The sequence below is a fragment of the Cibotium barometz genome, chromosome 47 (genome assembly GCF_041138505.1).
Source record: "Cibotium barometz isolate CiBa-2024 chromosome 47, ASM4113850v1, whole genome shotgun sequence".
Taxonomy (NCBI): domain Eukaryota; kingdom Viridiplantae; phylum Streptophyta; class Polypodiopsida; order Cyatheales; family Cibotiaceae; genus Cibotium; species Cibotium barometz.
Genome location: NC_141092.1, coordinates 25016575 through 25029179, shown reverse-complemented (window position 1 = coordinate 25029179; position 12605 = coordinate 25016575). Strand labels below are relative to the sequence as shown.

Here is a 12605-nt window from a genome sequence, read left to right as displayed (position 1 = left end):
CTATGCATAGAAAGATGCATAATGGAAATTGTTTTGTTATAAAAGTGTTATTTTCATTAAATTTTATTTCTATGCATAGAAAGATACATAATGAAATTTTTTTAAATTACAAAAGTGTTATTCTCATTAAAATTGATTTTATGCATAGAAAGATACATAAAGGATTTATTTTTATTTCAAAAGTGTTATTCTCCTTAAAGTTGATTTTTATGCATAAAAGGAATTTTATAAAAGTGTTATTCCCACTGAAGTTGATTTTTATGCATAAATAGATGCGTAAAAAATCTTTATATCAAAATTAGAATTCTCTTAAATTCTATGTTTAAATTCTATGAATAGATGTAATGAGATGTGATGAAAATCAAATAGGTGTGAATGAATGGATGGATGTGATGTGAACAAGAGGTGGTGAGATGTGATGTGAATCAGATAGATGTGAATGAATGCATGGATGGATGTGAGGTGAAAAGAGGTGATGAGATGTGAGGTGAATAGATGTGATATGAACTAGATAGATGTGAATGAATGGATGGATGGATGTGATGTGAATAGAGATAATGAGATGTGAGGTGAATAGATGTAATATGAATCAGATAGATGTGAATGGATGGATGGATGGATGTGATGTGAATAGAGGTGATGAGATGTGAGGTGAATAGATGTGATGAGATGTGATGTGAATCAGATAGATGTGAATGAATGGATGGATGGATGTGATGTGAATAGAGGTGATGAGATGTGATGTGAATCAGATAGATGTGCATGAATGGATGGATGGATGTGATGTGAATAGAGGTGATGAGATGTGAGGTGAATAGATGTGATATGAATCAGATAGATGTGAATGAATGGATGGATGTATGTGATGTGAATAGAGGTGATGAGATGTGAGGTGAATAGATGTGATGAGATGTGATGTGAATCAGATAGATGTGAATGAATGGATGGATGGATGTGATGTGAATAGAGGTGATGAGATGTGATGTGAATCAGATAGATGTGAATGAATGGATGGATGGATGTGATGTGAATAGAGGTGATGAGATGTGATGTGAATAAGATAGATGTGAATGAATGAATGGTTGGATGTGAGGTGAATAGAGGTGATGAGATGTGAGGTGAATATATGTGATATGAATCAGATAGATGTGAATGAATGGATGGATGGATGTGATGTGTGAATAGAGGTGATGAGATGTGAGGTGAATAGATGTGATGAGATGTGATGTGAATCAAATGGATGTGAATGGAGTGATGTGAATAGAGGTGATGAGATGTGAGGTGAATAGATGTAATGTGAATCAGATAGATGTGAATGGATGAGATGTGATGTCATGTGAATCAGGATGTAAATGAATGATATGGGATGTGAGTGGATGTATGTAAAAGAATGGATGTGAATGTATATATGAAGAATGGATGTGAATGAGTATGTGAAAGAATGGATGTGAATGTATGTGATGAAAATTGATGTGAATGTGTATGTGAAGAATGGATGTGAATGAGTATGTGGAAGAATGTATGTGGATGTATGTGACAGAATGGATATAGATGTGTATGTGAAAGAATGTGATGTGATGTGACATGAATATATGTGGATGTAAAGTGCTAGATATGAATGTATGGATAGATGTGAGAAGTCGTACATGTGAACGATTGGATGGATGTGGATGAATGAGATAGATGTGGATGAATGAGATGAGATGTGTATGAATGAGATATGATGTGTATAATGTGGATAGAATGTATGAATGTGATGGAGATATGAATGAATATGATGGAGATATGAACGATGTGGATGAATGAGATGAGATGTGTATGAATGAGATATGATGTGTATAGAAGTGATGTGATATAATGTGGATAGAATGTATGCGATGGGATGGTTATGAGAATGTATGTGGTGGATATGAATGAATGAATGTGATGGAGATATAAATGAATATGATGCGATGTAAATGGAGATAGATGTGATGTGTGATGTGAACGATTATGATGTGATAAGATGTGGATATGGGTAGATGCGAGTGGATGAGATCTGATGAGGATAAATTGAGAAAAGATGTGATGAGATGAAAATGATGTGATTGGATGAGAATAGAAATACATATGAAATGGATGTGGAATTAAATAATGTGGATTGATGTGGAACAATGTGGAAAGACGAGAGTTCGTTATAGAAACTATATTTATGACCTGTTTTTAAATGACTATTTTATGTCAAGAATGTTGGGGAAGCATTTTGACCGTCTTGTGAATGAGGTCGTGGAGACCTAACTGATAAAGTTGCAACAGCTGACGGAGAGTCAACGGAGGACGTCTCGCATAGCAGCAAAGTCGGTCTTGACCAGCCTATCGGTTCAATTTAAATGGTGAGCTTCCGGTACGGTGGATGAGGGACCAAGGAAGTGGCCTATGAGTGAAGCGCTAGGTGACCTGCGAGAGGGTGCTGATCATACGGTGCTCGGGATACCCACACGTGCATTGTGGAAGATATTGGAACAAGGAGTATGAGTCGTTTTTTGAATTGGGGCATGGATCTGGTTGATTGACCTTGCTGGTCCTCAACAACGAATGAGTTCATGGCTCTTTTATATGCATCTGTTGGTTGATCTTACTGATCTTCAATGAAGATTTCATTTTGATATGTGAATATATTGTTGAGTACTATGAGCTAGGAACCATTGAAAAGGCCCCTGAGTGGACAGGTGGTGAGCGTTCTAGTTGCCCATGATGCCATAGGTACACCGATGAAGGAATGATTGAAAATTAGGATTCAACCAGAGAATTTGAGGATTATGATCAGTGACATTATGATTTCATTAAATGATTGTTTTAAAGATAGCTGAATCTGTGAAAAAGGCAATTTCATATTGGGTGTATAAGTGGAGTGACTAGTTTTAAGTTTGCATGAATATCCGGCTAGGGGGCCTGGGAACTCAAAATAGGTAAAAAGGGCCTTAGCCTAAGGGTCCAGATTTTCAAAAAATTTTGGATTATGATCCAATTAAGGTTCCTATGGACCAATAAGATTAATCGAAATGTAGGGAGGAAATAAATTGAAGAATAAAAGAAAAACTCCCCAAAAATGAGTAAATGCTCACATAAGATGAAGAGTTGACTGAGTACAAGGTTTATTAGTTAAAAATTAAGAGATATTTAGAGGAAATGATGCATTTTTGACACCTCAGTGTGGGGATCTCCCCTCATAAGGAGGCGCCTATTTCACATGTGTGGAGAAGTTTTAAAATAAAAATAATGACATATTTTCATCTTTCCTCTCTCCTATTTCAACTAGATCCAAAAAGTAAGCTAAACTGACCCAAATATGGTCAAAAATTGACCAAACTGATCTGGAAAATTCTAGAATCAGTTTTGCTTGGTTAGAGGCTCAGTTTTTCCTATAAATAGAAGCCTCTCCCTTTGTAAAAGCTTAATGGTGTTTATGCACTGTTACTCTGCTCCTGTCCTGAGCCATTTACATTGAATTTCTTGATAATTCAATTGTTTTTTGGCTTAATCCTCTACAAAGTAATTGGTGGCCACTCTTGCTTCAAACAAGAGTAGAACCCTCAATCCCTCAAGCCAAAGGAAAGCTTACAACTCCATGTAAGCTAATTTTTTTTACTTTTTAAATTTAAATCTATGGTTTTTCTTGATTTTTTTGTTTTATATAGTGATTGAAGTAAATTCTAATGCTATGCCTTGATGAAAAGGCCACCCCCTTCTCTTCTTTACAATTCAATCTTTCTTAATCTTAGAAAGATTAGTTAAATGATTAATTAAACTTTTCTTATTATTTACTCTCTTGATTCTGAAAATTGAGTAGATTAGAGTCATATACATCTAGATTGGGTTAATTTAAGTTAAAATTAGAATGAGAAAAATGAGAAATGGTCAGCCATACAAAGGAGGTTATGGCAAAATTTTCCAGAATTTTATGGAAAATAAAGTTTGTTTTTATGTTATTCCAAAAGAGTAATTCCCACCATGTGTGCATTCTAAAAGAAATATTCTAATTACTCCATGTACATATTCACCTATAAATATGCATGGATATCATGGATATTAATTATTAAAATTGATTTCTATGCATAGAAAGATGCATAATGGAAATTGTTTTGTTATAAAAGTGTTATTTTCATTAAATTTTATTTCTATGCATAGAAAGATACATAATGAAATTTTTTTAAATTACAAAAGTGTTATTCTCATTAAAATTGATTTTATGCATAGAAAGATACATAAAGGATTTATTTTTATTTCAAAAGTGTTATTCTCCTTAAAGTTGATTTTTATGCATAAAAGGAATTTTATAAAAGTGTTATTCCCACTGAAGTTGATTTTTATGCATAAATAGATGCGTAAAAAATCTTTATATCAAAATTAGAATTCTCTTAAATTCTATGTTTAAATTCTATGAATAGATGTAATGAGATGTGATGAAAATCAAATAGGTGTGAATGAATGGATGGATGTGATGTGAACAAGAGGTGGTGAGATGTGATGTGAATCAGATAGATGTGAATGAATGCATGGATGGATGTGAGGTGAAAAGAGGTGATGAGATGTGAGGTGAATAGATGTGATATGAACTAGATAGATGTGAATGAATGGATGGATGGATGTGATGTGAATAGAGATAATGAGATGTGAGGTGAATAGATGTAATATGAATCAGATAGATGTGAATGAATGGATGGATGGATGTGATGTGAATAGAGGTGATGAGATGTGAGGTGAATAGATGTGATGAGATGTGATGTGAATCAGATAGATGTGAATGAATGGATGGATGGATGTGATGTGAATAGAGGTGATGAGATGTGATGTGAATCAGATAGATGTGCATGAATGGATGGATGGATGTGATGTGAATAGAGGTGATGAGATGTGAGGTGAATAGATGTGATATGAATCAGATAGATGTGAATGAATGGATGGATGTATGTGATGTGAATAGAGGTGATGAGATGTGAGGTGAATAGATGTGATGAGATGTGATGTGAATCAGATAGATGTGAATGAATGGATGGATGGATGTGATGTGAATAGAGGTGATGAGATGTGATGTGAATCAGATAGATGTGAATGAATGGATGGATGGATGTGATGTGAATAGAGGTGATGAGATGTGATGTGAATAAGATAGATGTGAATGAATGAATGGTTGGATGTGAGGTGAATAGAGGTGATGAGATGTGAGGTGAATATATGTGATATGAATCAGATAGATGTGAATGAATGGATGGATGGATGTGATGTGTGAATAGAGGTGATGAGATGTGAGGTGAATAGATGTGATGAGATGTGATGTGAATCAAATGGATGTGAATGGAGTGATGTGAATAGAGGTGATGAGATGTGAGGTGAATAGATGTAATGTGAATCAGATAGATGTGAATGGATGAGATGTGATGTCATGTGAATCAGGATGTAAATGAATGATATGGGATGTGAGTGGATGTATGTAAAAGAATGGATGTGAATGTATATATGAAGAATGGATGTGAATGAGTATGTGAAAGAATGGATGTGAATGTATGTGATGAAAATTGATGTGAATGTGTATGTGAAGAATGGATGTGAATGAGTATGTGGAAGAATGTATGTGGATGTATGTGACAGAATGGATATAGATGTGTATGTGAAAGAATGTGATGTGATGTGACATGAATATATGTGGATGTAAAGTGCTAGATATGAATGTATGGATAGATGTGAGAAGTCGTACATGTGAACGATTGGATGGATGTGGATGAATGAGATAGATGTGGATGAATGAGATGAGATGTGTATGAATGAGATATGATGTGTATAATGTGGATAGAATGTATGAATGTGATGGAGATATGAATGAATATGATGGAGATATGAACGATGTGGATGAATGAGATGAGATGTGTATGAATGAGATATGATGTGTATAGAAGTGATGTGATATAATGTGGATAGAATGTATGCGATGGGATGGTTATGAGAATGTATGTGGTGGATATGAATGAATGAATGTGATGGAGATATAAATGAATATGATGCGATGTAAATGGAGATAGATGTGATGTGTGATGTGAACGATTATGATGTGATAAGATGTGGATATGGGTAGATGCGAGTGGATGAGATCTGATGAGGATAAATTGAGAAAAGATGTGATGAGATGAAAATGATGTGATTGGATGAGAATAGAAATACATATGAAATGGATGTGGAATTAAATAATGTGGATTGATGTGGAACAATGTGGAAAGACGAGAGTTCGTTATAGAAACTATATTTATGACCTGTTTTTAAATGACTATTTTATGTCAAGAATGTTGGGGAAGCATTTTGACCGTCTTGTGAATGAGGTCGTGGAGACCTAACTGATAAAGTTGCAACAGCTGACGGAGAGTCAACGGAGGACGTCTCGCATAGCAGCAAAGTCGGTCTTGACCAGCCTATCGGTTCAATTTAAATGGTGAGCTTCCGGTACGGTGGATGAGGGACCAAGGAAGTGGCCTATGAGTGAAGCGCTAGGTGACCTGCGAGAGGGTGCTGATCATACGGTGCTCGGGATACCCACACGTGCATTGTGGAAGATATTGGAACAAGGAGTATGAGTCGTTTTTTGAATTGGGGCATGGATCTGGTTGATTGACCTTGCTGGTCCTCAACAACGAATGAGTTCATGGCTCTTTTATATGCATCTGTTGGTTGATCTTACTGATCTTCAATGAAGATTTCATTTTGATATGTGAATATATTGTTGAGTACTATGAGCTAGGAACCATTGAAAAGGCCCCTGAGTGGACAGGTGGTGAGCGTTCTAGTTGCCCATGATGCCATAGGTACACCGATGAAGGAATGATTGAAAATTAGGATTCAACCAGAGAATTTGAGGATTATGATCAGTGACATTATGATTTCATTAAATGATTGTTTTAAAGATAGCTGAATCTGTGAAAAAGGCAATTTCATATTGGGTGTATAAGTGGAGTGACTAGTTTTAAGTTTGCATGAATATCCGACTAGGGGGCCTGGGAACTCAAAATAGGTAAAAAGGGCCTTAGCCTAAGGGTCCAGATTTTTAAAAAATTTTGGATTATGATCCAATTAAGGTTCCTATGGACCAATAAGATTAATCGAAATGTAGGGAGGAAATAAATTGAAGAATAAAAGAAAAACTCCCCAAAAATGAGTAAATGCTCACATAAGATGAAGAGTTGACTGAGTACAAGGTTTATTAGTTAAAAATTAAGAGATATTTAGAGGAAATGATGCATTTTTGACACCTCAGTGTGGGGATCTCCCCTCATAAGGAGGCGCCTATTTCACATGTGTGGAGAAGTTTTAAAATAAAAATAATGACATATTTTCATCTTTCCTCTCTCCTATTTCAACTAGATCCAAAAAGTAAGCTAAACTGACCCAAATATGGTCAAAAATTGACCAAACTGATCTGGAAAATTCTAGAATCAGTTTTGCTTGGTTAGAGGCTCAGTTTTTCCTATAAATAGAAGCCTCTCCCTTTGTAAAAGCTTAATGGTGTTTATGCACTGTTACTCTGCTCCTGTCCTGAGCCATTTACATTGAATTTCTTGATAATTCAATTGTTTTTTGGCTTAATCCTCTACAAAGTAATTGGTGGCCACTCTTGCTTCAAACAAGAGTAGAACCCTCAATCCCTCAAGCCAAAGGAAAGCTTACAACTCCATGTAAGCTATTTTTTTTTACTTTTTAAATTTAAATCTATGGTTTTTCTTGATTTTTTTGTTTTATATAGTGATTGAAGTAAATTCTAATGCTATGCCTTGATGAAAAGGCCACCCCCTTCTCTTCTTTACAATTCAATCTTTCTTAATCTTAGAAAGATTAGTTAAATGATTAATTAAACTTTTCTTATTATTTACTCTCTTGATTCTGAAAATTGAGTAGATTAGAGTCATATACATCTAGATTGGGTTAATTTAAGTTAAAATTAGAATGAGAAAAATGAGAAATGGTCAGCCATACAAAGGAGGTTATGGCAAAATTTTCCAGAATTTTGTGGAAAATAAAGTTTGTTTTTATGTTATTCCAAAAGAGTAATTCCCACCATGTGTGCATTCTAAAAGAAATATTCTAATTACTCCATGTACATATTCACCTATAAATATGCATGGATATCATGGATATTAATTATTAAAATTGATTTCTATGCATAGAAAGATGCATAATGGAAATTGTTTTGTTATAAAAGTGTTATTTTCATTAAATTTTATTTCTATGCATAGAAAGATACATAATGAAATTTTTTTAAATTACAAAAGTGTTATTCTCATTAAAATTGATTTTATGCATAGAAAGATACATAAAGGATTTATTTTTATTTCAAAAGTGTTATTCTCCTTAAAGTTGATTTTATGCATACAGAAAGATGCATAAATGATTTATTTTTATTTCAAAAGTGTTATTCTCATTAAAGTTGATTTTTATGCATAAAAGAATTTTTATAAAAGTGCTATTCCCACTGAAGTTGATTTTTATGCATAAATAGATACGTAAAGAATCTTTATATCAAAATTAGAATTCTCTTAAATTCTATGTTTAAATTCTATGAATAGATGTAATGAGATGTGATGAGAATCAGATAGGTGTGAATGAATGGATGGATGTGATGTGAATAAGATGTGGTGAGATGTGAGGTGAATAGATGTGATGAGATGTGATGTGAATCAGATAGATGTGAATGAATGCATGGATGGATGTGAGGTGAATAGAGGTGATGAGATGTGAGGTGAATAGATGTGATATGAACCAGATAGATGTGAATGAATGGATGGATGGATGTGATGTGAATAGAGGTGATGAGATGAGAGGTGAATAGATGTGATATGAATCAGATAGGTGTGAATGAATGGATGGATGGAGATGTAAATAGAGGTGATGAGATGTGAGGTGAATAGATGTGATGAGAATCAGATAGGTGTGAATGAATGGATGGATGGAGATGTGAATAGATGTGATGAGATGTGATGTGAATCAGATAGATGTGAATGAATGGATGGATGGATGTGATGTGAATAGAGGTGATGAGATGTGAGGTGAATAGATGTGATGAGATGTGATGTGAATCAGATAGATGTGAATGAATGGATGGATGGATGTGCTGTGAATAGAGGTGATAATTACTATAAGGCTCAAGTCTGTCTGTAAACAGGACTTGAAGTTTTGCGACCATTAGATCAAAAGCCCAATGCTCTACCAACTGAGCTATACACCCAAATTTTATTGTATTACTATTACTACTAATTATGAGATAGATTTCTATGTGGTAATTGAACGAAAAAGAACAACTCTGACTCGTGATGCTTCACCGGGCTTATCACGATTGTATTGTAGTAGTATACATGAATGAATGTTATCTAGGTGAGTATCCTTTGGTAGAAACGCCTCATTTTCTCCATGTCAACTGTCAATACCCCTCTCCACTTTTTCATGGGCTGTTTCCAAAATATCCCTTTATCTTAGGGAGGCTACGTGATGATTCACATTCCATTTGAGTTTTGATAATTGAAAGATTGCATTCTTGAGTTGGAAGGGAAGGTTTTCTGGATTCAAGCGATTGCTCGGCTTGGTATATCACACTTTCCCATGGAGGCCTATCCGCTACTGTAAAGCCTTGCCCTTTCGTGGGCCAAAATCCCCATGATTTCCATACCGAACCTACATGGCATGCACCTTTTGAATTGAATTGAATTGAAGGGTGGCCCACTTGGGTAAAGGGGCGCAAATTGATTAAAGCAAAGAGGGAGGCATAAAGGCTTTAAGCATAGAGTTTAATCAGGAGAGGAATGAGCCAACTACATGGGGCCACTTTGTGGGCTCTGAGTAACCTAGACTAATTCTTGAACACTACGCTAAACGATAAAAGACATAGCAAAGTAAAAAGGGTAGAGAATAACAACGTTTTTTGCTACATGCTCTACTTGGAGGGTAGGGGTGGTTGGGCTTCTTTTCCATCAATATCATCAAATCTGACTTGGGGAAACTTGGCATGATGCTAACGAGGAAAATGGGGTTCAAACCCATGACTTCTGGTGTGACAGACTAACACTCTAATCTACAGAGCTATTTTCCCTAGAGATGGGGGATTCATTAAGCCCCCCCATCCCATAGGTATAACCTATTTGCTTTCTACTAACTTTTTTTTCCTTGAGATACGAATGATATTGAAAGGGTCATTGTCGAAGTAGATAGGGTAATAGCTTTTGTTAAGGCAACAAGTCCTAGAGTAACATAACCAAATAATTGTTTGGCTAATGAGAAATTTCACTCCATAGAGGTTGTCAAAGGACTAGATACGTTTCGAGTACCTCTGCTATTACTACTGTTGAGGCCAGGGTAGCTGCTCTTTCTCCAATTAAATTTGCACCTTGTAATGTAACTAACTATTGGGTGTCTATTAGGTAAATTCTCTCTACTATAAATGAAAGAAGAGAGAAGTGGCACTCGGGCATGACGAAGATGTGCCTATAGTAGCAGGTAGGGAGCGTATCCGTGTCTATCTCGCAACATGTTGAATAGGGCATGGTCACCCAAAAAAGACTCCAATTTGCTAGCTTTCAAAAAGGTTATGGATACGAGAAAGAAGAAACCCAATTGCAGCCCATTCGCAGTGCTGATAAGTATGATTTGGACTAGCCACTACCTGCAAGCCACTAGAAGAGATCATTACCTACTACATATGTAGCATTAATCGTACATAAGTAGTTTAATCCAGATGGAGTACTAAAAGACTAAATAAGTCGTGCTAATCACTAAAGACTAGAATGGGTTATTCCAAATGATCTGCACCAGGATGGTTAAGCCACCACCTACAATGCTAGATAAGTATGCAAAAGAAGCCATTCGTCTCGGCAGTGCTGATAAGTATGCAGCCAAACTGATAAAAGTATGCAGTCAGGACCTATAAGTAGTCCTGAACCCCAGCCCAATAAGCAGTTGGTTTTACGATCATGTTCCATCACGTCGAAAAAGGCTATTCTCACAAATTGTTCCCGGTTCACCTCATGAGGTTACTTCCTTATTGTTTCCCATTCTTAAGCATGATTCCTATACAATAATTTTCATTTGCTTAAATTTACTGCTTTCCTACCAAACTGCAGGACGGGAACATTTCCCATTCTTAAGCATGGATTATTATATGATAATCTTTGTTTGCTTTTGTATTGCTAACAACATTACATGTGGGGGTAGGGATCAAACCCCCAGTCTTCAGGTCATGACTAGTTGGTCAGGTCATGACTAGTTGGTCAGGTCATGAGCCTAACGAGTTGGCCAAAAGAAAAGGAAATGGAAAAGATGCTACATTTGAAAGAAAAATCCTCCCTCCAATAGCCTTTCTCTATGCTCATTGATGGCAATGAAACTTGTCCCATTATAAAGGTGTGGAGCAGACGACCCCAGACAACTATAACGTGAAATAGCCTAAGACATTGAACATGTTGTCTACACCTATCAAGATGACGTTGGGGGGATTTTTATATAAGACAATCAAAAAATCCTCCCTCCAATAGCCTTTCTCTATGCTCATTAATGGCAATGAAACTTGTCCCATTATAAAGGTGTGGAGCAGACGACCCCAGACAACTATACAGAGAAAGTATATAGTAGATGTATCAAGGTTACATGGTAGCAGCTCCACAAGCCAATGATTTTCAGCTCCTAGATTTTATCTCTAGCCCCTACGTGATGCTCTCGCTGCCAAGGGCATCCATCGCCTACACTAGCCACCCCCAAGAGCTTGAGCCTACCAACAAGAGCCCCCTCCTCCATGTTCACAAAAAGGTCCTTGTGCTCCTCAAGAAGGGTAAACCCATCTCTAAATCCCTCATCATCGTAGAGGACATCAATGAGGCCTTCCCTTCCCCTTATGGCATTGATTTGCTTCCCAAGGATCCTTACCAGAAGGCAATGGCTCGTGGGCATATTTCTATGAGAAGAAGGTAAGCAAGGGCACACGCTTAGCTTGTATTTGATCATGACTTTGTTCTTGTAGAGTAAACTAAATACGAACTTGATCATATATTCGCGTGATCATTATTAATTATACTTCCACAAAGTGGAAATAAAAGGTATTATAATGAGGGGAGTATTACAAAAGTGCATTCACTACATGTACAACTTGGCTAGTGATATAACTTCTATGACTTACTTATGTAGACAGTTTAGTAACAATATAAGGCTCATGTTTATGAGCTTATATTGTTTATAAGGCTCATGTTTATGAGTCATGACATAGAAGATATAACATTATACCACTAGGGTAAGCCATGATATGTGGAAACATGTACATATGTTAGTGAATCACTTTGTACAAGACTAGTTGGGAATAAAATATGCTCAAATTGTTTATTCATCCATTGACCATTAAAGCTCCATACCTAATATATCACTTAGCAAATTACATGTGGAATAATATTTTCTTTATTAAATTACTTTGAACAAGATTCCTTTGATTTTTTTAACCTAGGGTATTGAATATGCAAAGCTTCTAGCCATGCTTGATTGTTGTCATTTCCTTGAAGAAAAGCATCAAAGAGGATTTTGCAATAGTTGACTAAAAGTACCGAGATGCACTA

General features: G+C 35.9%; 1 protein-coding gene across 1 annotated transcript; it reads left to right on the top strand.

Annotated features, from left to right (window-relative positions):
* The first annotated feature begins 11652 nt into the window (after nucleotides 1–11652).
* LOC147611545 (glutathione S-transferase U23-like) lies at nucleotides 11653–11973 on the top strand. The gene has a single exon (XM_086784914.1). It carries the CDS (start codon nucleotides 11653–11655, stop codon nucleotides 11971–11973), a length of 321 nt encoding a protein of 106 aa, XP_086641040.1.
* Nucleotides 11974–12605: the final 632 nt, after the last annotated feature.

Bases quoted from the DNA above. Each gene is read 5' to 3' on its own strand.
- LOC147611545 (XM_086784914.1), top strand. From the start codon at position 11,653: ATGGTAGCAGCTCCACAAGCCAATGATTTTCAGCTCCTAGATTTTATC.